Source organism: Rissa tridactyla, chromosome 7, assembly GCF_028500815.1.
Source record: "Rissa tridactyla isolate bRisTri1 chromosome 7, bRisTri1.patW.cur.20221130, whole genome shotgun sequence".
Lineage (NCBI taxonomy): Eukaryota > Metazoa > Chordata > Aves > Charadriiformes > Laridae > Rissa > Rissa tridactyla.
Genome location: NC_071472.1, coordinates 30,332,767 through 30,355,872, shown reverse-complemented (window position 1 = coordinate 30,355,872; position 23,106 = coordinate 30,332,767). Strand labels below are relative to the sequence as shown.

The 23,106-nt window shown below is 41.2% G+C and overlaps 1 protein-coding gene across 2 annotated transcripts in view; it reads right to left on the bottom strand.

Annotated features, from left to right (window-relative positions):
- Nucleotides 1–15,871: 15,871 nt before the first annotated feature.
- The window catches only part of LOC128913058 (inducible T-cell costimulator-like), a 29,861-nt gene continuing 22,626 nt past the window's right edge, over nt 15,872–23,106 (bottom strand). For both annotated transcript variants that reach the window (XM_054210045.1, XM_054210046.1), the window contains exons 2-6: nt 22,553–22,591; nt 21,273–21,611; nt 19,754–19,866; nt 19,046–19,136; nt 15,872–18,510 (exon numbers count right to left, since the gene is read on the bottom strand). In XM_054210045.1, the coding sequence (XP_054066020.1) occupies nt 19,047–19,136; nt 19,754–19,866; nt 21,273–21,611; nt 22,553–22,591 (581 nt within the window). In that variant the 3' untranslated portion in view covers nt 15,872–18,510; nt 19,046. The remainder of the gene's footprint in view (nt 18,511–19,045; nt 19,137–19,753; nt 19,867–21,272; nt 21,612–22,552; nt 22,592–23,106) is intronic.

Sequence of the window (23,106 nt, the reverse complement as noted above, 5' to 3'; positions counted from 1 at the left end):
TCTGGATGGAAGTCTCAGAAGTGTGTGATGTTTGGACAGGGATGCTTTCAGGAGACAATATAAGTGATGAGAGCTTTTACTCTACTCTGTGCAGCAAAGCCTGTGCTGGAGTGTGCCCATAAATCACAAGCTTGAGTTTTACAATCCCGTCAGTTAAATCCTTGAATCTCTCCCATTCTTGGGAAGAGGACTTAGTGGAAATACACTATCTGTACAGCTGGAACAACATCTCTGAAGAAACTGCTTTTCAGATCTCCTGAGGGAGGTAAAAAATGGGCATAATTTATGATGCGCTGCTATTATTCATCCCTTCAGGAATTATTGTTCCCCATGAGCAAAGGTAGGACAGGTAGGCTAAGTTGCCTGAGATACTACTGAGCAGTGAACACATGGCTGCAAAGAAAATCTTTAACAGTGCTTAATTGTTTTCCAGGGATGGTAAACTACCCCTTATTTTAAGTAATTCTGCTGAGGGTCTGTTCATGAATTCCTCTTCACCACAGAGATTCACAAAACATCTATATGGGGCATATACATGGACATTGTAGAGGAATGGCATGTGAGGGACTTTCTATACATGGGTTATGCTGTATACCCCTTCAAGGAACGAACAAATAGTGTTTATTCCCTATGTCGGACAATATGCATTAGGTTTCTGTGAGTTATGTTGACGCCATTACCAGAGAAATAAGGGTAAATAAGGCCATCATAACATTCCTTCTTGGTAAGGTAACAGTGAAGCTAAATCCACAATCATCAGAAAGCCTTTGGATTTTGAATAAGAATAGTTATTGGTTGTGGTCAAAGTTATGAAGATATCCTTCCATATGCCACAACTATTGCACAATATGTCCTTCAGCGTGTTCCTGATTCACTGTGATGAATGCAACATGTGTAGAGCGCTGTGCTGGTTTTGGCTGAGATACAGTTAATTTTTTGCGTAGTAGCTAGTATGTTTTGGATTTGTGCTGAAAACAGTGTTGATAATGCACGTATGTTTTGGTTATTGCTGAACAGTGCTAACGTGGAGCTGAGGCCTTTTCTGCTCCTCACCCCATCAGTGAGTATGCTGGGGGTGCACAAGTTGAGAGGGAATACAGCTAGGAGACAGGTGACCCCAACTGACCAAAGGGTATTCCATATCATATGATGTCACGCTCAGCACATAACGTGGGGAAGAAGAAGGAACGGGGGGATGTTCGGAGTGATGATGTTTGTCTTTCCAAGTAACCATTACACGTGATGGAGCCCTGCTTTCCTGGAGACAGCTGAGCACCTGCCTGCCAATGGGAAGTAGTGAATGAATTCCTTATTTTGTTTTGCTTGTGTGCATGGCTTTTGCTCTACCTATTAATCCATCTTTATCTCAACCCAGGAGTTTTCTCACTTTTACCCTTCCTATTCTCTCCCCCATTCCAGCAGGGGGGCAGTGAGCAAGCAGCTGTGTGGTGCTTAGTTGCCAGTTAGGGTTAAACCACGGCAGGCACATATCTGACAGCCTGTCTCGAAAAGCTGTACCCTTTTTGAGAAAGAGCCTAGAGATTGCCAAGCCTCGTGTTACAGTAGGACATTTTGAATAAGGTGGATTCTTGGATTCTGTCCTTTCAGGGAAGTGTTTATGTCTGATGTATAGTAAGAAAAGGAACCCTAAAGGAAAAAGAAGAATTCAGTTCCTATTACACATGTCCTCCTAAACCCTTTAGAAGCAAGGTCAATAAGCATGGGCCCCACCATTTGTGAAGAAGAAGTAGCTGAGAAAAAAGATGAGAAACTTTCCCATAGGCAATAGAGACTTATGTTAAATGTGGCTCTCATTCGCTGTGGTTTTGAAGTGTGTGTCAAAGTCTGAGCTAGAACTGTTTCAACTCTTACCCAAATTAGCAGAGAAAAAGTCTCTAGGCAAAGGTCCCTCCTGTGTTGCTTATCACCAACTTTTTACTGCTGAGAATGGCATTATCATAGAATCATAGAATGTGTTGGGTTGGAAGGGACCCTTAAAGTTCATCTAGTCCAACCCCCCTGCAGTAAGCAGGGACATCTTCAACTAGATAAGGCTGCTCAGAGCCTCATCAAGCCTGGCCTCGAATGTCTCCAGGGATGGGGCCTCCACCACCTCTCTGGGCAACCTGTGCCAGTGTTTCACCACCCTCATTGTAAAGAACTTCCTACTGTCTAATCTAAACCTATCCTGCTCCAGTTTAAAAACATTGTCCCTCGTCCTATCGCTACATATTTAAAATATGACCTGTCTCCCAGTCAGGAATGTTCCAACCAGTATTCACTGATTAAAGCAGGGAATCTGAGGGCAGAAATTTACTTTGCAAGGATGCAGAGTGACCACCACTGTTACCAGGTCTAGGTGGGGAGTTTTTGACAATGTTATAGGTACAAACCATAGGAGAAGTTGGCTACCCAGGAATATGTAAACTGCTTGGCTCACTTCTTCATATGAAGATACTTCAATATGAAGCAGACATTCTTAGACATGTTTTCCCAAAACTGGGTCTCTGGTGACTTGCTCATCCCAGAGCCTTCCATTCGAAGAGTATGTTTACATTGACAAATCTTATGAAATAGCACTTCACTCTGGGGTGTAAAATCTTCGCTGAGTCCATCCAGCACTTCTAGGACACCAAGGACAGCAAACTTTGGAGTTAGCAGATACGTGGCAGGCTGACATTCTTCCTGTTTTGAAAGAGACAGTGTTAAATTTCTTTTATCTACATTATTTGGCTTAGGCTCTCCCAGGCATTTCTGAAGCTTGGAGGAGTAAGACTTGGCTTTACCATGTTCATATAAACCTGTTTTTAGAGAGAAGCTCTCATTTCAGCCACTGGGGAGTTTTCAACATGATTCTGGTATTTTCTCCTTTGAGGAGAAGGCCTTAATTACTATAGCTGATGACTGGGTACCAGGTGTGGTACAGTTTTTCAACCTAACTATTGCTTAGTCAAAAGACAGCAATCAGAAGGACAAAAAAATTTTAGCATTGGGGTGATTAGCCCCTGACATCTCCCAGCTGTTTCTCCCCCTCCCTGTTTTTTTTAAAGACTTTTGTTACCCACACATTTTATGTGCTTGCACATCTTTTCAGAATGCCAGTTGGTGACTTCTCAAAGTTATTTTAAAGCACTGAGGGCTTTTCTAAGACTGTGGCCACTGTATTTTCCAAGGCAGAGTAGAATAGAGTTACTCTCCACCAGGTGCAGAACTGGACAATAAATTCTAAGAAAGCCACAAGTCATGACATATATCTAGTCCTGTGACAGGCTCAGCTTGAACAAAAAGTTGCTACCAGCCCATCTTGATTCATATCCAGTTGACTTTTTTTCCAAAGCTAAGCAACTGCCAACGTGCAGAAGAAAGCCCTGCCCTTAAACTAAAAGTTTTGGGGACAGAATCATTTCACTCCACCGCTACATAATCCACTTTTTGTTGTATCCTGCGAAGTCTCTGAAAAGAAATTTAACAGACTCGGTTTCATTTGCCTCACCAAAGATTGCAGTCTGCCATTGTTCCTGGGTTGTTCTATAAAGAACTGTGCACTTTGTCTTTAGGTTTGTACGTGGTCAGGTTTTCACTCAATTGAAGATATTTTGGGGTAAGTACATGGCAGTCAGATTCCTGTGATGTATGTATTTGCAGAGGCACTTTCATTTTCACCACTTTCACAAGCAGAGTCCATCAAATCATCTGCAACACTTGTGCTTGTTTTTGGCTGGGAAACAATCGATCATCATTAACAGCAATAGTCAAGCCTCCCACAAAATTTATGAGAGAATATTTGCAAAGTAATTCTTCAGACAAAGGTTGCCAACTATTGTAACATCACACAGTATTTTCAAGTACGGCTTAGCATTATCCGCCCCTTTTTTTATGAAGTAACTTTTACCATGGCTCCTGGATGCTGGGAGAATGCTAGGAAAAGGATACTTCCATTTTCAGTCAGTGGATGGGATAGATTTAACCCTTTTGGTGATAACCCTCTTGTCAAGCCATTTTCTTAGTCTAATTAAGGTCTTGTATTTCTCATTTTAGTTTCCCTCAGACTTGGGTTTCTCACACAAAGCAGCAGTTACCTCTTTCTTTTTAGTATTCTTCTCCTGAGGACCAAGGTGTATTCCACACAAACTCCTTTGAACTGCCCAAATCAAGGGATTTTCCTGAGTAGCACACTGTAGAGCAATTCCCATAACACTTATATGGGCCTTTTCTCAACAACTTGTACCCGTGCTTTTTCCATCTTGACAACAAAAACTCTAAAGAATTGGTCTGTCAGGAGCTCATCTGTGAGTTCTGCTGAATTATCACTCAGGGAAGGGTTTTGTTTTCTTTGACACCTCAGATATCACCAAATCTGTGTCACGATTGAGGTAGTAATTTTGCAAGTCTTACAAGTTGCGTCATTCTAAATTAGCATAAGCAGCAATAAACCATGCTGCGAAATACTTTTTTTTGTATAAGTAATATATGCAGCTGTGTATGTCTTTGGCATGTTGCTGGCATGTTTTGAAGAGACACCTCTTCACCCCCTTTCAATGTTATACAGTCACATGAGGAAACTGTGTATTCTGGGTAAAATCAACATCAGAAGAATTTACTAGCATCTTTCACAATGCTGAATTTGGGGAGGATTTTATTGAACAAATTTACTGCACAGAAAATTTTTTAAAAGTTTGGCTGTTTCTTGTACAGTGGACTTCAACAGTTTCCTGTGCTTACATTACTCCTTCTCTCTAGTTCAACTTATTAACATACTCCCTTTCTTTTTCAGGGGTTGGATACTGTGTAGGAAATCCTTAGGTCTCTTTTTCTGCCTGAGATGGAAATTTTTCATAATGAGAAAGAGGAAGTTACATTTCTCTTCAAAATGACAAATCTTGTAGATCTTTAGCTATCCTGTAACCTTTGCTCTGATTCCCCAGGAGGACCATTTCCTCACTCTTTTCTGATGCCTTCTTTTGTATATGTGCTAGAGAGGGAAAATAAGTTTGCTAGCTACTCTGACAAATGGCATGAGGGAGAAAAGCCTTCTCAGAAGACATGTTTTAACTTTGGCAACTCCAGATTAATTTGAGAGAGTGTCAAAATCGTGATGATTGATTCTAAGATATCCAGGAAGAAGGCTATAGGTTGGTAAAATCAGAATAATGGATTTCTTTGTTGAGCTTGGGTTTGTAATAAAAGCAGGTGCATTGATTGTTTCTCCTAAAAAGAATATCCCTATGGGCCAGAGGCCACAGTAGTTGAGCTTTCTTTAAAAAAGCCAAAGGCTTCCTGTCAAATTCTAGCATTCACAAATGGTCCAGACAGTGTGCTTTAGAGATGCAGAGATACACAGAAATAATCTGTGCCTTGTTCTGGTAAGAAAATTGTATGTTGGTCTCATTAGCAAGTATCACTCTGTTTTGCAGTAGCAGGTGACAAAATGGGGGGGGGGGGGGAATCTGTTAAATTGAAAGGCCATAAGTCTCCCAATAGCAACTGCATCACCATCTAAAAGCAAGGGCCCTCCTTTAACTCTGTCCTTCAATACATGACAATTCTCAGTGTTCTCTTTGTGTGAGATATGCAACAGCCGCTGTGTTGATGGGGTTGAATATGTTTGTCCATCTATGATAGCTGCCTGGGGGAAAGTGCTGCGTTTCAGGTCTTTAAAAATATAAATCTGTACCTAGCCATGCAGAGACATACCAAGGCTATGTACTGGTAAGGCTCTGAATACTGTTTCCCTATGCTGAACTTTGTAACAAATCCCCCTTTGTAACAAATCCTCCTTTGTAACAAAGGATTTCTTCATCACTGGTGTGATCTCTTTCCTATTGCAGAATCAGGCCCACCTCAAAATACAAACATCCTGCTGGCAGCAATTAAGAACCGTGCTCTGCAGACCACAAGTTTTAACCCTGTTGCTCTGACACCATTCTAGAAATCCTGCTTCTTCCCAGGCATCGTGCTGTCAATGTATTCCTCCCTCAGTAAAGGACCAACAGGATGAAGTTTTTTCATAATGGCAAAAAACATGTGGCAATATGCTTTAGAGCCTTCAAATTCCATGTCCTAGGGGTGTTTGCCATTTTTCACGGGCAAAGAATTCAATCTATGAACCAACGGCCCAGAGGCTTTACTTTTATGCATCCCAGATTACTCTCCCCAGTGTAGGTTGCTCAAGTCTACATTGTCTTTCCCCTCATGAAACTGAAATAACCCCGGTAACCCAGGTAACTGTTAGAATGGGGCACTATGAAAATACAGCCCACCAACTTTGTGGCTGTAAATCTTTTACCAAAAGCTGGTAGACATTGTTCATCCTCAAATTAGTAATATTCTTCCTGTTCTGGAATTATTGACAAAAACAGAAAAAAAAAGGTACGTATCTCCTCGTCTCCTCATATACTCGGAATTGCAAATAATATAATTTTCTGGCTTTTCTTATAATATAATTTTCTCATCTTTTATTTGTAGCATAAACCAGAAATTATTGTTTATATGTCATCCAGAACAGCCTGGTTATAATAATGTATGTGTGCATATGTGTGTATATACAATAATAATTACATACCTTATATATAGTATGTATCTATATATAATATAAGACACTGGTTATAATTATTTCCTTATCATCTGTAACTCTAGTACGCACGAATGGCATCTATACTGAAATTTTCAACCATCATTCAACCCAATTCTCAGAAGCCAAAACCGCACATACGTCTATGCAGTTTTTAGAACAACCATACCGGCTACAACTAGGACATCTCAAAGGCCACTCTGTGCTGTCTGCATCCTTCTCACCCAGAGAGAGACAAGGAGAGACCAGTAATCATGGCTATGGCTGCATAATATCTGGTGTTATTCACCAGCTTTGCTCACTGAGGAAATCTGAGTAACATAAAAAAGATTTACAAGTACAAGGATGAAAACACTCTTGGACTACCTGGGAGTGCCACACATGAAAAACCAACCAAACGGGACCTTTATTTCATTGTGAGAAACCATCTCAATATTGATCTGCACAGGGTTTTGAAATTATTCGATGTTACTGTGCGTTGACTTTTTTTATCCATTTCCTCATTTTTGATCATTCTTGTAATTGTGTACCATCACATCTCCAGTCAGCATAAGAGATACAGAGATGGTTGCAAAACACAGATTATTGACTGTTAACCTAAGTCCACTAGACACCTTCTCTTTTTATGGATGAGAATATTACAGGGCATAGTCTCGGTAATGCCTTGCCCCCACTTCCCACTGCTCAGATTGTTTCCACAGGGGTAGTCGATCCTGAATGGGGGCACCTGCCCTGCGCTTCTTCCCGGAAGGCACCCCTGCCCTGAGAGACTCCCCAGTTTCACTGACTGCATCCATGGAGGGTCCCCACTGGTGGAAAATCCATACTGCAGGATACAGAGAAATAGCTAGAGCAGAGTAAGCCATCACATACAAGCCTGGATATAATTATGGGACACCCAAATATATCGTGGGCCCCAGAATATATTGGGTTCTCCAAATCCACCTGTCATTGCGGGGGGAAGGGTCTGTGCCATAGGGCTGCTTGTTTAGGAGTAATTTCTTATGATGGGCACCTTGCCATGACAGCTGTGGCTCCACTGCTACAATGATCAGACATATCTCAGGAGGCAGGGAACAAAGTTATCTTGTTCAGCTTTCAGCTCAGCTAGGCACTGGGATTAGGGCTGTCTGTGATCTGGAAGAGGAAAGGAATTGCAAGCCTGTGGAGCACGGCAGTTCTAGGCAGACCTCATTCCTCTGCTAGTGGTGCTGCATTTGCCAGATTCAGGAGCTTGATTCCTGTTTTGCCTCCTCTTTGCTCCAGTTTAAGATGTCCACAGGACTCAATGAAGCCCTTAATCATGCAATCTGAATTCTTGCTAAGGAATTCCTTCCCATCAGTAGCAATACTCTGAGTTGCCAGTATCCAAGGGGAGAGTACTGAGCTGTGAAACTAGAGAAAGAAATTTGCTGGGGGCTATTTGGGATCTTTTGAGTTCCCAAGGGAAGTTCGCAGGCTCTTTGCTGATTATGATGAGGAAGTGACTTTTTAGTTCTGCACAGTACCAGTATTGTCTGCACCTTAAGTAAGTGGACTCCAGTTGCCCTTGATACACCCATCACAGTTTGTACTTTGTGGTAAACAGGTTTTGGCACACAATTGACGGTGAAGGTCAAGATCAAAGCTAGGTGTTGGTGCCCTATCAGCTCACATGTAATGAGGGTACACGTGCTGTGGCTTTGCAGTACACACAGAGGCAGCAGCTGAAGTGACACCTCCACGGTTGCAGCCTCCCAGCCAAGCGAGCATTGCCCATTTACAGCTGGGTAAACTGGGAGCAGGTGGAGTTCGGATGTGTAGAGATGGGAAGGCTTTTATTATTTTATTCTGTTTACACTGTGTGTACCAGAAGGCCTGAAAGGAGGGGTCAGGGCCTTGCTGTACCTCCATGGCATAAAGCTTACTCACTCAACTGAGGAACCTCCAAATTAAAGGCAGAAGACAAATTGAAGGCTCAGGAGGTGAAGAATGAAAAAGAACAGTAGAGAGATCAAAATGATTTGTGAGAAATATAATTTAGCTCCTTCAATTGTTCTTTAGAAAAAAAAAAGTGAGGCTATATATGTATGTATTTGGCAACATGACAGGCTTATAAAAAGTGTGCATCAATCCTATGCTCCTCAGAAACACTTCTGCATATTTGATAGATTAAGTTATTTGATCATCAAAGTCTCAGTGTGCTTAGATAAAATACAACTTTCAAAAAGAGATTTAGTTTGTAGGGTTTCAGTTCCTGGAAGCTGTGGGGTTAATCATTCATTTCAATATTACTAATCTTATCTTGGTAATATTGAAATTAATAGTCTCAAAATACAGACAATCTTGATAAAAGATTCTGACCTTATTTCTTCCCCAAAGATAAGTCTTGCTGAAGTTGCTGATTCTGATCCGAGGCTGTCATGAGAAGCTGTCTGGGTTTGTTCAGAGGGCAGACTGCTACTAGCAGCGTATGCTTGCTTTGAATACAAGCAGGGAGAGGCTACCATCTTCTAGCAGATGTGCTTACTCTATGCATTTAGAGTTGTATATACATAGTTTCATTATGAGAACATTTCATTTATCTCTTGTTGCTGGTAGCCCTGCAGAGCAGTGGCATATTGAGAAATGCTTTTTTGGCTGGTCTCACCAGCTGAAGTTCCAAACAAGGGCTTGATTCTCCACATGTGAACTTCCATTGCTGTTATTTTTATTTACTGTTATTTATGAGCATCATTATCTGTGACATGTATTGCAGCTCTGCGCAAAGATCCTAAGCATCGCTCTGTGTATGCTCAGTGGACTATCCTAGAGTTATCAACGGGCGCAGGTGTCAGCAGAGCTGTGCTGTAGGCCCAGATCCATGTGCACAGAATCAGAGACCAGCTGCTTTTCATGCTCTTTGCATTGTTTTTCAACCCTTTTTGATGTAGCAGAGGAAACAATGTGTTAGAAGTCTGCATTGGGAAGGGGGCTGGTGTCAGAGACTGTTTTCTGCCACTTTCAACCCTCTGGGAGTTCTTCAAAGCTCACAATAGTCAGTTTAGTCTCAGGCTATTTACTGTGCTGAAGTCTCTTGCTGGTAGCCTGAGAAATCTGTGGCCCTGACAAAACTTGAAGAGACAGAGAAGGTTTGTGAAGAAAGCTAGTCCTGATTGTCCAGCCCTTACATAGGACCCCAGAGAGCTGCCTGGAAGGGAAGCTCTGAGGGACCTCTTAGGACAGTAGGAGAGAGACTTCAGTGAGAGTTTTACCATAGCAGTGCTGGAACTGGCCTGCAGAGTTGTTAGCAGTGACCACCTAGGAACCAGAGAAGAGCAGCTTTATCTCTGTTTCATTTGAGTTCATTTTACATAAGTTGCCTCTGCAAATAAAGAGATTGAATTTGGCTCAAATCTTTAAGCAAACTTAATGAAAAACACAGAGCTTCATCAAATGTTTGACTACAATGCAAGCACATCAGGAAAGGACTGTGAAATTTGCATTATTTTGATGTCAAATCAAAAGTAGCCAGATGTGACAAAAGTTTTCACAGATTAACTGTATTTTAAGCAAATGTGACCTGAATCTTAACCTTAGTTAAGAAAGTCCAGATCATTTGACTTTTGCATAGTTTGGAGTTTCATTAAAGTTTGCCCATACAGTTTACACTGTGAAATAAAGTGGCTTTGCAAAGCATTGCTTGAATTCAAGTTTTCCAAAGGAACAAGTTTGACCTCTCTCCATCTGTTTAGCCTCTTACCATTTTCTTTTCCCTTCCTCCCTCCAAGGGACCCAGTTCAGTTGACAGGCATTGAGCAAATCGTCCCTAAAGTACAGATAAAAGATAGCCCTCATCTGGCTTGCAGAGCAGGTCTCCTCTCTTCCACCCTGCTTCCTGTATAAGCAGAGCTATATGCAGAGCCCTTTCTCCACTTCCTTCTCTCCAGAACCGCAGGAGGCACACCGTGAGCAGAGGCTCCTACAGGGGAGGAAATCAGTAGCTCTATCACAGGTGGGAATTCTGAAACCCAATGGAGTGAGGAAGTAGAAGCGTGAGAAGAGGGAGAAAGACTCCCCTTATTTCTCCTACGTGTGCCTGAAACCTCAAAGTTCCTTCTGCTAGCCAGACCCCCATAACTCCAGTGTCTCTTGTTTCCCTCGTGGCACTAAAACCTCACTGCGAGCTTCAATTGAAACACTGCCTGTATGTTTGAGAGGCAGTAACTGGGGGTAGCTCTAAACGTGCTTGATAGTTTCCTTACAGCAGTATTAGTCTGACACAGGAAACAGTGGCAATGTGTGAGATACCAGAAAATGATGTATAAAATGGTTGCAAAAAACCCTCCCAAAATTCTGAACTTTCATAGGTGTTCCCTTGCCCTTGGCAGATATTACTCACCATCTGTCTGCAGGCACAGAGACTAGCCAGCATCCTGCTGCAAAATGCCTAATTAGGGTGATTTGTAGTTGTATCAGTAGCATGTGTCTTAACCAAAGCAGAGTATTTTACTGAGCACCCTTCTGGCTATCAAACAGCCCCTCCCAGGGGGGGTGGTCTGAACATCCTGTAAACAGGCTGAAGATTCACTGAGGGTGTGGGATAGTGTGAGAAAGAGAAATCTCTGTAGTCTGCTAGTCACTGGCAATCGCCTGAAGAGGGACAAGCCATAGTTCTGATTCAAAATCTATTTTGGTCCTTTATCCCTGAATTTTTCACACACTCCATCCCTTCTCCAGCTTTGTGCCCTGCTGCAGTGAATCCCCTGGTGAAGTGCTGTCCCCAGGCCCTTGGAGTATGACACCACAGTATTTCAGTCAGCTGTGGCGTCCACTGCCCAAGCCAAAAAGCTATACATTGGGTTGGAGAAGTCTGAGTGTTTCAGTTTCTCAACTCTGTTAGATCTCAGATCACACAGGACACCAATAGCTTACTGGAGAATGAGCCATGTTCTAGGCATATGTCCTAACCGCTTAAAAAAATCCCTTTCTGACCTTAAATCCATTCATCCTGTGACTTCAGGGGGCTACCGTATGCAGGCAAAGGAATTGCATTTTTCTGCTAACAGGTTCTTCAGGCAAGATCTCTGGACATCTCAAGGTGCCGCAGGCCCAGGCAGGTCCTTTGTGGATTGCTCAGTACCACTTGAATGCCTGAAAAATGATGCTTGTTGCTCTTATTCTAGACTGACATTCTTTGTCTGCGTTTGCCAGCACCACAGAAAGCAGAGAAAGTGTAGCTTAAAAATGACTCAGAAGTGATTCCATGGTCACGTGGTGTGATGCTCTGATTAGCCATCAAAGTGATCTGACTGAATGTCTACATTAAAAAAATACACTGCATACGCTTTCTTCCACTAGCTTAGCTGTAGCAGCATTTCTCTGCATATTTTTCTTCAGAGCTGTTTTTTTATTGATGTCTACTAACCAAACACTGTTTTTTCATGGAAAGGGAAATGGGTCACCATTACTGTAACCCAGTTCAGGTCTCTGAAAGACGCTTCAGCTAGTTGTAATTACAGAAGCAGAGATGTGGTCTGTGTGCTGAAGGCGTTTGGGGTCACTTGGTGATTTGAACTAATAACTGCGCTTAGAGACAGGAGTTTTCTTAAAACATACAGAGGCCTCTTTTCTCACCAAATAAAATGTATGTTTTCACCATCTTGAGTGAAGAGTATATTTCTTTTACTCAAATTTTCAGTGGAAATTATGAATCATGAGGCACTATTCAATATGGGTGGCCGCTTTCTTTAGTACTTCTATGTTTTCCAGTAAAGAGCATGCTTTTTTTCCTTAATCTTTAAACAGAAAGATTACCAACACAGTTATCAGGAAAGACAGGGCTTGTTTCAGTTGGGTTGGATTGGTGATGGCGATGAAGTTTCGTTTAGCTTTTTAAGCTGACAGATAGATGTTGCGGTAGGAAATTCTTAATACCTCTTTGCATTGGCTGCGTGAAGAAGAAACAAGGAAATGCAGAAAAGGTGAATCTTCAACTACAGGTGAAGAGATGCTTGGCAGCAGCTCTTGCACTCCCTCAATATGGCTCCTTGGCCAGGCCAGACTGCTGCGGACTGCAGAGGGTGCCCCTGTCAAGGGCTGATCAGCTTCTTCACAGAAGGAAAAGCAGTGGGCAAGGGCTAGTGTTTGGGATGGCCGTGTCTCCGTTAGACTTTTATATGGGGATGAAGCCCCAGGTCACAGAGTCTTCTGTTGAATAAATATATTGTGCTTGAAAGAGATCCCTATTCACTGGCTGCATGTTTTAGTCGGACCCTTGAGTTAAAAACATGGGGTTTGGAAACAAAGATATTTTTTGCTCTAGCTGTATGCCTTACAATTTGCTTATTTTAGTCTATTGTAGTCCATACAAGTTACTGCCTGGCTGAGGTTTTGTCAAACAACTTGGTGAATGCCAGGTATTTTTCTGGAAGTGACCTGTCCTCCCAGGACAGGATGCTTGCAATCTTTTAATTTTATTGCAAACGGGGACCATGTCATGGTCGTGAGGTATTTTAACTCCCCAAATCCTAAATCCTTTAATCTAGCTTATCTTCCTTACACTCCTGGAACCCACACATCCCTCTAACATGACCATGGCAATCTCTTTCACTTCTGTTTCCTCACCACTGTATAACCAAGCAGGGACTCTGCCATGCATCTCCCCTGAGCTTCCCCTTTCTGTGCAGAGGAGCTACTGTAAAGTCCTGCTGCTGACAGCCTGATGATGCCCCAGAACCCTTCCTGTGCTGCAGGAGGAAAAGTCCTGCTGGGCCTCTGAAGCACAGGTCTTAAGAGGAGCTAGGGCATGGGATCAGGTGTATGTCCATGGAGCTGTGGTTGTGACTGAACAGCAGGGACATAGCCATGGAAATACCAGCATTGGTCTGGCTTTCAAGGATGTAATAGCTAGTAAGAGCTACCTAGCTCATCTCAGTTTCATGAGGACAGCAGCAATAAGCTCCGATTCCAGCCCTGACTCTTGTGAGACCCTGTTGTCCCTTTGTCTCATGGTTGTGGTCCTGCCCAGATGTGTGTGGTAGCCCCATGCAAATCTGATCAACAGGAGGACCCATAATAGGAGGAACAGTTAAGGCACTTCTGCTGGCACTCAGACAGGTGCTTACTACAATGTCACCTATTTCACTCAGGCCCAAAAGAGCCTTAATGAGCAACTCCTGTCTTTTTTTTTTTTGTCTTACAAAGGGAAAATGATTTGATTGAATAGACAAACACAAGTTCTTACATTTTGTGGAGGTAAGTTGCCAGCAAAAGGTCTGAGAATCCCAGTTTTGAGCTTTGTCCTCCAAAATTTGGCCTCAGTAGCCTGAAAAGCTGATGCAGAGTTCTCATACTGCATAGATTATGTTCAGTTAAACTGCCATCTTTGGAAGGCAATATGCTCCATCCTGCTCTCATCAGCTGCTGCTAACATTATTTCCATTTTTCTCAGCGTTTCAGACATTTTTTCACAAGAACCCTAGGGCAGCAAATGAGCCTTCCTCCTTGGCAGGGGGAAAGGGAATACCCCCTTGCAAGTCTTTGCACAATCCAGACGTTAAATTCTGTCCTTAATTCTGAGAGATGGCAACAAACTATACAAGCTGCAGTGAAACTTGCTCCCGCAATGCATTGGGGCAGAGGATGAAATATCATTGGTGATGGATTTGCCAACGTATACTAAAAAATGGGAGGACTGATCCAGGATTTAATATGTGCAAGATGTTTGGTATTTCAAAGTTGTTAATGTTTGCAGTTTTTAAAAATTATTATGCTTGATGCAGCTAAATCTTTCTTGTTGATAGTCAGAGCTGATTTATCTCTTTTTAAAAATTGATCTCAAGCCATACAAGATCTTATGACTCCCAGGAGGAATTAAATAGCTCAGGCATACTCATTTAGATGAAGTTCACCCCCTGACCTCTTCTTCATATCTCTAGTTCATACCTGTCCAGTTCATTTTGCCAGAAAAGCTGTTTTATCCTTCCTATTCCTCCCTCTTCTCCAACCAACCTCCCACGCTGAATTGAACTCATAATCATAGAACATAAATACAAACCTAAAAATTTCATCTCTCAAGGAAATGGGAAATTTTTATGACAGTGGGTAGACGGCTATAGCAATGATGGACTGGACAACACAAGAGACTTGGGTATATGCAGTGTCTCATTGCAGTTAAAGTCAAACCAAAGGCAAAGACTTCAATCTAGCTCCCCAATAAACCTTGTATGAACAGAAGTCCCCACTAACTGATTGGATTTATTTTTAACTAAATAATTTCAATTACCTGTATTTTTTCTATTTTTATTATTGCTATGCTCTTCTGCATGGCAACTTATAGATTCACATGCATAAGGGACTTTTCACATTGTAAAACACTTTATGAATAACGGTGTACAATATCTTCAGTACAGATCCTCATTTTGATACATTTGTTTTCTTTATGCTAGTTCAAGAGCCTGTTTTCCCCAGCATTAAATAAACTTTGTGAAAGTCTGTAAGAAGTATGATAGAATTTCAAACTTCTTGAACTTTGAAGTTAACAAAATACGTATACTAAGGGAAAATGGCCCACAATGTTTCATAGCATCATCTCATTCCCAGTGCTATATATTAGGTATAAAATTGCAATCTTGAATTTAATCATTAAACTCCAGGAGCATTCAGATTTGGGTTCATAATTCAGGCTGGGAGGACAAGCTTGCAAAATACATATTGAGGTTTGCATTTCAAACCATCTTAAGATATGCAGGTGTTCAAATTATGATATCCTTGTCATTTATCCTTCCTTAAATTTTGAAGTAGACATAGTTGTCATCTTTAACATCCTTCACCTGTTCACATTAGATCATACTATCTGTTTAGCAAGATGAAGTTTGCTCAAGTTGTAAATTTTTATTTCAGGTCTTAACCTTCAAGGAGATTATGAGTAGTTCTTTGCTGTACATACCTATTTGGTCTACTGACTTACTGACTTAATTCAACCCATACTGGCACGGACTAGGAAGATCTAAAGGGCATTACCGAGTGTAAATACATCTGGGGTGACTTACAGCAATGATAAATCAGAAAGGATGAACGCATCTTACTGATACTGAATCTTTGTTACATGTTGTACGACAGAAACGAGTTTCACACTAATACTGTGTTAGGGATTGTTAGGGATTCAGCTCCTGGAAAAGCCCTAGCCAAAATACTTTTTCAGTCATAATCCCCATAAAACAATAGAAGACAAAGATGGAGAAGAAAAGGTTTTAGAACCCCGCTCATGGACTGTTGTACAATTGCAAAAATTTCTGTTACGATCCTAAACCATTACATAGCAAACAGAGAAAACATAGGTTGAGACTGTCTTAGTAGTTTATTTTACCCTCAAACCTCTGATTTCCTGGATGTTGTCTCAAAGTTGTTCATGCTTCTGCTTATCTTGAAAGTAGATTTTGTAGAAGAGTTGGCTGAAATATTCTTATTTGATTTTATTCCTGCTAAAATAGTCTTTTCCCAAAACTGGGGCTTTCCAAAGTGAGTTTTTACTTTTTGAAATGCTGACTTGTTAGAATATCAGGCTTTTTGTTTATTCATATTGACTCCTCTTTTGTCTTCTTTTATTTTAATCCTTTCTTGTCACACAGTCTATAGACTCAGATCATGTTACATTTTTCATAGGGCTTTTTTTCTCATTCTGCCATCCTTTATCTTCTTTCAGCTTCTTTTGATTTGGAGATATTGAAGAATGGTAGAAAGAAACTGAAAAATGTCCCAAAATAATCCTGAACATTGTCTGTATACTGCATAAGGGATTAAAAGAAAGGAAGAAGAGATGGGACAATACATGACTTCTCATGAAAAAGACTTTCTCATGAAAATAAAAGGAAACAAACAGATCCAAACTGCCTCGCCATTGCACTGTGGATTTTATAGAGCTTATTTCTTTCACACGACATGCACACATGCATGAACTTTCTTATGGATACATGTGGCATAATTAAAAAAAAAAGTTTTATTAAGACCAAAAATATCTTTTTCCAAAAAGAAAGCACTGATGGAAGCTGAGACTTCTGAAAGCTTTGTTACAATGAGTATAAATCATTTATCCCTCCAGAGTAGAATGTATGCATTTTGAACTACCTTGTTCAGACTTTCATCATTTGTTCTTTATCCAGCAGCATCTCAAGGCAAACCTCAAGTTTTTCATTCTTACAGAAACTTGAATTTCCTTCTCAGTCTGGTGAAAGGTTCCAGGGGATAGGACTCTCCACTGTTACATAGGATCTTGCATCCAGCATTTTTCACAGGCAGTAGGTTTAGCTATTTTCACCAGTAATTTTCAAAACCAATAATTGTCAAAGGCAATAATTTTAAAAGGCAATAACTTCTCCAATATTTTTTTTAAATGAGGAAATCAGTGTATTTGTGAAGGTACAGAGGAGAGTTTGTTTGCTGGGGAGGTCAAGTAATTAGGCAAAAGTTGTGTGGCAGAAAGATGTGAGAGAATGTAAAGTTACCCAACACGCCAGGGTGCCCCTCTACACCTCTGCCTATGAGCTGGGGATCTAAGCAGGGTACCCGCTGTGAAATTGGTAGTCCCCGCTTCATTTGATGCTCTATTTATTTCCCCTTTGCTTAATGTCACAGTTAACAATTTGCACCTTCTCTCTGCAATACTTCCATGTATTTAGGTGTTTGTTGAGGAAAAGCCTGTTCTTGACATACCAGCTTATGTCCTCTTATGCCTGACAGTCCCTGTTTGCCTTATCGAATTTGAAACCAGCCTTCTGTTTGCCAGACAAGCAGGCTATGTATCTTTCACAACAGTGTCCTCTGACCGATATTTGTTTTTTCAGTGAATTACGTAGAGACTCAGAATCAATGCACCGCTCTGCCTCCAGCAGTCAAATGGTGTCTGGCAACATATCCAGGCTGGATTCCCAGTTGGTCACTTATGGTCAGACTTTGATGGATTTCACAAGGAGCATGAAGGATTGATCATTTCATTCATACTGCAGGCTCTAAGCAATTTGAGGCAGGTCAAGTAACCCCTGAACCCACTGGGGAAGTAGTAAAGGTTTCATGTCAAGCCATAAGAAGGTAATTGCAATGCAGAGTCCATGAATATACTGGCCTTATGGACTGTGCTGACTTTGTACTACAAGACACGTGAACAGGAGAGTGCCTCCTAGTTTAGGGACTGATCCCGCAGGTTTGAACTGATTTAAAGAACAATTGCAGTCTTGAAAGTAATATATTCCTCTGTTAGTGAAAGAATGCAGAATTTAATTAAATAAGAGGAGCCCCAAGGTGTGAATGGCAAAGATGTATCGATAGCACAAATACGAAAAATGCAGAGGAACATACCTAAGGTACCGTGTCACAGTAAAGTCTCTGCTGTGCTTTCTCAGGTTCTGTTCCCCTTCTGTCCCACAGCCAGGTGCAGGAAAACATGCATGCATACCACACTCTCCTAGTGTGGTGCTAAGAAGTTTGACAGTGAATCTGAGGAGGAACTGATAATATCAGACTAAACTAGCCCTAACAAAAGAGCATGTGCAATACATTGACAGTGCTTCATGGCTGTGCCACACAGATTGGCATTGGAGGTAGTCCCTTTTTTTTGTCCCCAGTGAAAAGTTTATAATAAAGGAGACTGTAGAAAATAAAAGCTCCCTCTGTAGCAGCACTACAGGAATCTACTGTCAAGTTAACTCACTACATTTTCTTCAACTAAAAGCTGACATCTTTATGACATTGTTAGCACTTCGTGCACAGGTCAGTGGATCAGGCAGTGTGCCAGTTAACACACAAGGCTAGAGCAAAACACAGCTCGGAACAGTACTAGAGTGGGTGTCTCATGACTGAGCACAGGACCATCATGAGAGCTCAGGGAGGCTGGGAAAGGTGAGGAAATGCTGATTTCCCATTGTCCAGTTCAAGTAGCTGGAAACCTCTGCTGCCAGAATTTCCATGCCACAAGCAACTTATACCTGAAATAGAAATGAAGAGTTAGTTACATGCAACCCCAATATGTGTGAATCAGTCCAAATTCTGCTTCTGTTCTGTATCCAAAACTGCTTCTGGCTACTATGCAGTGGCTTAAATGGTTAGGAAGTTCCTCATGCTCTACAGATTATTTGCCCTTAGCCAGTAACACTCAGTAAATCTAGCAAGTCACTTCCCCTGAGAGATTTTGGGTACCGCGCATCATCAGAAGAATATGAATGGAACAGTTTCACATCTCTTCCTCATGCATAAGAACATTACTTTGCACTCATGTGAAGCAGTTGCATTTCTAGGAATCAGCCCACCATTTCGATTCAAAAGGTTTCCAGAGATTTTGCTTTTCATTTCCTCTTCCTTACTACGTGGCAGTATGAACACCATTACCAGGCTATTGTAACAATCCCGCCCATTCACCCACCTAGAATCAATGGGAGACACAGCAAGCAGCCCTTTCCCTCCCAGAGAAAGCCTTGCAACAGATACAAGCAGAGGTACAAGTACAACTAGGCTTAATACAACCTCAGATTCTTGTTTTTTTAGCTACATTCACTGCTGCCATGGGCATGTATTCACTGTTGTACTCATGGGAGTTGGATTCACACTGCTGATTCTGCAAACAGAGAGAAAATGCCATGAATTTAATTCGTGGTCACTAATCTCCACCACTTCTGCCTTTGTTATTTAAGTAGGGCAGCAGTTACTCTCACTGTTTTCAGTGGGAATATTGAATTCAGAATAGACAGGCACTGAAGTAGAAAACTTGGAATAAAACAAACTGAAAATGAAAACCACACATTGTCCAAAAGAATAACTAATGCCCATGGTCTCCTTTCTTTCCTGAGCCAACTGGTTCTTTGTTTAAGTGGGTTTGCTCCAGAACAGAGCTGGAATTGCTCCACTGATGATTTGTTTCCCCTTCTTGAAGAAAACAATCAGGTGAATTGCTTACCAAAGTAATTTTGCTGACCTGTGCAGCATTTCTCCTCTTTCCTTTGATTCCCAGCCTTTAAATCAATAAGCAATTCTGTCTTAGAAAAATTAAATCTGAGCTGCTGTCATCAATGACTGAATTTCAGTGGTAAATTAACAACTTCATCTCTTTGTCAAAAAACACATCACGTGCTGAGTGAGTATGTACTTGTCCCACCCTCTAAATCTCATTAAATCAAGTTCCTCATCCATGACCCTTGGAAGGAGGATTCTGCAGAATCTCATAGACTTGCCTACCTTGTTCCTTAAGCAACAGGCTACAACACAGAAGACACAGAAAATCATGGCAAACATGATCAGGCCAATAATTATCCATGATGTGAGTCCCAGTGAAATGCAGTCTTCCTTATCTGGAGATGGGGAGGCAAAAAAAGTCATTACTGATAAATTGCATTTCCCCCCCCCAGAGACAACTTTTCAAATTCTTTCACCTCTTCTCTTCATAGTAACAAAATAACAAAAGTGAGCTCTGGAGAAGGATTTTCCTAAGGTGAAAAGCCACCTTGGAAAAGCGTATTCGGGAGGAAACAGAACATTGCAGTTTTACAGAAGGAGAGGTTAAACTGTTGGTACACAGGGCTGAAGTGTAGACTGAAAAAGAAACCAAGCCAGGATTGAGAGCATGATGGTATTTCAGATCTGAGCGAGGCTTAAGCTTACATTCAGTGAGTACCATAGGTGATTTAGAGGGCAGCCTGATCAAAAGAAGGGTGGACTTCGGCAGTCGTGTTTGGATAGGAAGACAAGCTGAGGGACACAAGATTACCCTTGCCCAGATCTGGGAGAGTATATGATAGGGCATGAAACATCTGGCAATAGCTATGAGCATCTGGCTATCCGTACAAATCGAAATGGACAGCTTTGGGAAACACTGCAGACAAAAAAGGATGTCACAGCTTGATTCTGAGAAGCGGTTCTAAATTCAGAGTGGGCTGAGAGATAATTTGACCCAATCACATAATTGTAGCCTTAGCATTTCAACTTCTATCTTTGTTTAGTCCTGGTGTTGAGAGATAGGAAAAGATGGCAAGGGAAGGACAAAAGGCAGTACTATGTTGAAACTGAACTATATGGAGAACCAAGAAGGGGTGTAAGCAAAAATGCTGTTAAGTCTTTCAGAAAGCCACTGAGTGAAAGGCAATTCAAAATTAAAGCCTGTGCAGCGAGCCTTCTGAAGTTAGTCCAAATCCTTTTCAGTAAAAGGCAAAAAACTCTCATCAGTTGTGGATCTCTTCTGCTCTAAGAAGGCTCTAAAGCTGAAGGCCTGCTTCAGAGAGGTGAACACCAACTTCTTCACATCAGTGTGGCATCAGAGAGTTCCATATACTACTACTAGCACAGATATTTGACAGCTGATTTGGCACATGAAGAGAGCTCTCAGAATGGACTTTTTTTCCCCCAGCTAGAAATAATCTTAACATTTACATTTAGCAGCTTGGAAAATGGACAATGGGACATTTCTGCTGCAGGCAAAGGTGGGACTGCAGTACTCCAGAAGATGTAGTTGGTGCCACCAATGATATGCAGAGCTCAGCATGGCCTGCAAAACCTGCCCAAGAAGATGAATAATTATGGAGAGGCCATGCTGAGCAGTCTGCCAACACAGCTCTGCTGTTACCAGCCCCCTGCTAAGTAGTTTTAAACTGACTTGGAAATACCTGTGCAAACTCCAGTCTCAGTTTTCACTGCAGCATAGATGTGCCCAATGTCTACTTATCAGTAAACTGAACCGAGAGGAGAAGAGAAGTAAACTTACCTTGGATGTACAAATAGGTTTCTTTCAGACGGCAATCTATATAAGGAGGGGGTAAGAACATCTCCAGGCAGTAGGTATAAATGTCGATATGTTTTCTTTCCAGATTTTTAAGAATGAAAGTGGTGCTGCTATTTGAATGCTCTGTCTGACAGTAGGTGACATTACTCTTGGGGATAACCTTCTCCTTGCTCAAATGGATTGCACAGATCTCCTTCTTTTCATGCCCTTTGAAGAGGGTCATGCTGAACTCACTCACATTTTTGGGGTTGGGGAATGTGAACTTGAAGTTTCCATTTGCAAATTCCACCATCACCTGGGAGTCAGAGACATGAGGCTGATCTGAAGACATGAAAACAAGAAGCACAGTCATTCACATACCAATGAGAAGAATCCCTGAAATATGAAGAAACTACTTTAAACAAAGCAAGTGAACCACATGATTGAAACTTAAGGCACGTAGGTACACAGAATAGTGGGGCTGTGGAAAGCAGCCTGTACAATGAGATACCAGTGCATCATTCTAGTCATGTCAGACATTACTGAGAAAATAAATGAGGTGAGATAAGACCTGGCCTGTTATCCTATAAGCCTCAGAGGTCACTGTTTACATTGCATCGGTGAGATACGTGATAATGTTTAAGGGTCCCCTTGGACCAAACACTACACAGACACGTAATCCCTGCCTCAGACTGATTGTCCTATTCATAGATAAAACAAGGTGGGACAAAAATGATGATAATTATCTCTCATTTATGGTTCATAGTCTGCACCCTAATGATGTAGCTGAAAATTTAAAATGGGATGTGAACCCAAAATTCTTACATAAGTAACTACAAGACCTGTCTTTCCTTTCTAGAGTAGATAGTGGTTTGAGGCATGACATAAAGTTTAAACCTAATTACTTAGATGGCTATATCACCTTTATCACTAACATAATGGTAGGAGTAGAGGACAAATGTCACTGTGTGCATGCCCCCACATGCAATCCAAAAATCACATTTGACCTTCCCAAAAACTGTCTGGAAAACTCTCAGATGTTGAGCAACTCTCATTTTGCAAATTTCTTGGAGAAGGAAAAGAAAGTAATCTCACCGAGGACCTCCTGCTACCTCACAATTTGACTTTGTAAAGTCAGTGACCAATAGCATGAGAAACTCCCTCAGACAAAAATACGTTAAAGTGTGCTGTAAAAAAATTACAATTTTTTTCTTCAAGGTCAGTATTTCCTGATCTAGAAAGGCATTTAAAACCATAAAGCAAATTATGTAAATGTGTCTTACCTATATTTTTGCACGGTCTTGATGAGCAGCTATCAACTCCTGAAAAATACAGAATTGTTTCCTGTTTAAAACTCAAGAAGATAAATGCAGGAACAGGGGCTGAGCCATGCAATGTTAAGATGCTGAAATTATTTTCTAATTTGTATCATTAGCCTATCTGATCCTGTCTGTGCTACACTATAACATCATATGATGTGATAAATGCACGAAATATAAAAATCAAAGTAGAAAGAAAATGCATAGAGCAAGAATATTGATATACATATAGCATTTACAAATTCTCAAAACACCTCTGCAAAGTAATAGATAAACTTCATAAATAGAAGCTCAGATGAAAGTAAAATTTCCCCCAAAATACTGAGGAAATCTGCCCCCAAATAAAAGAGCATACTTTTGATTTCTCAGGAGTCCAGAGTCTGCAATGAGCCAGCATTATACTTTATTTCCAGACCAAAATGCTCATTTCAGTCTGTGTTCATTCTGTTTCCCCTACTGCTCAACACTGCATCAAAACATCTTCTTATGGCACATCCAGAATGAACATCTGGAAGATG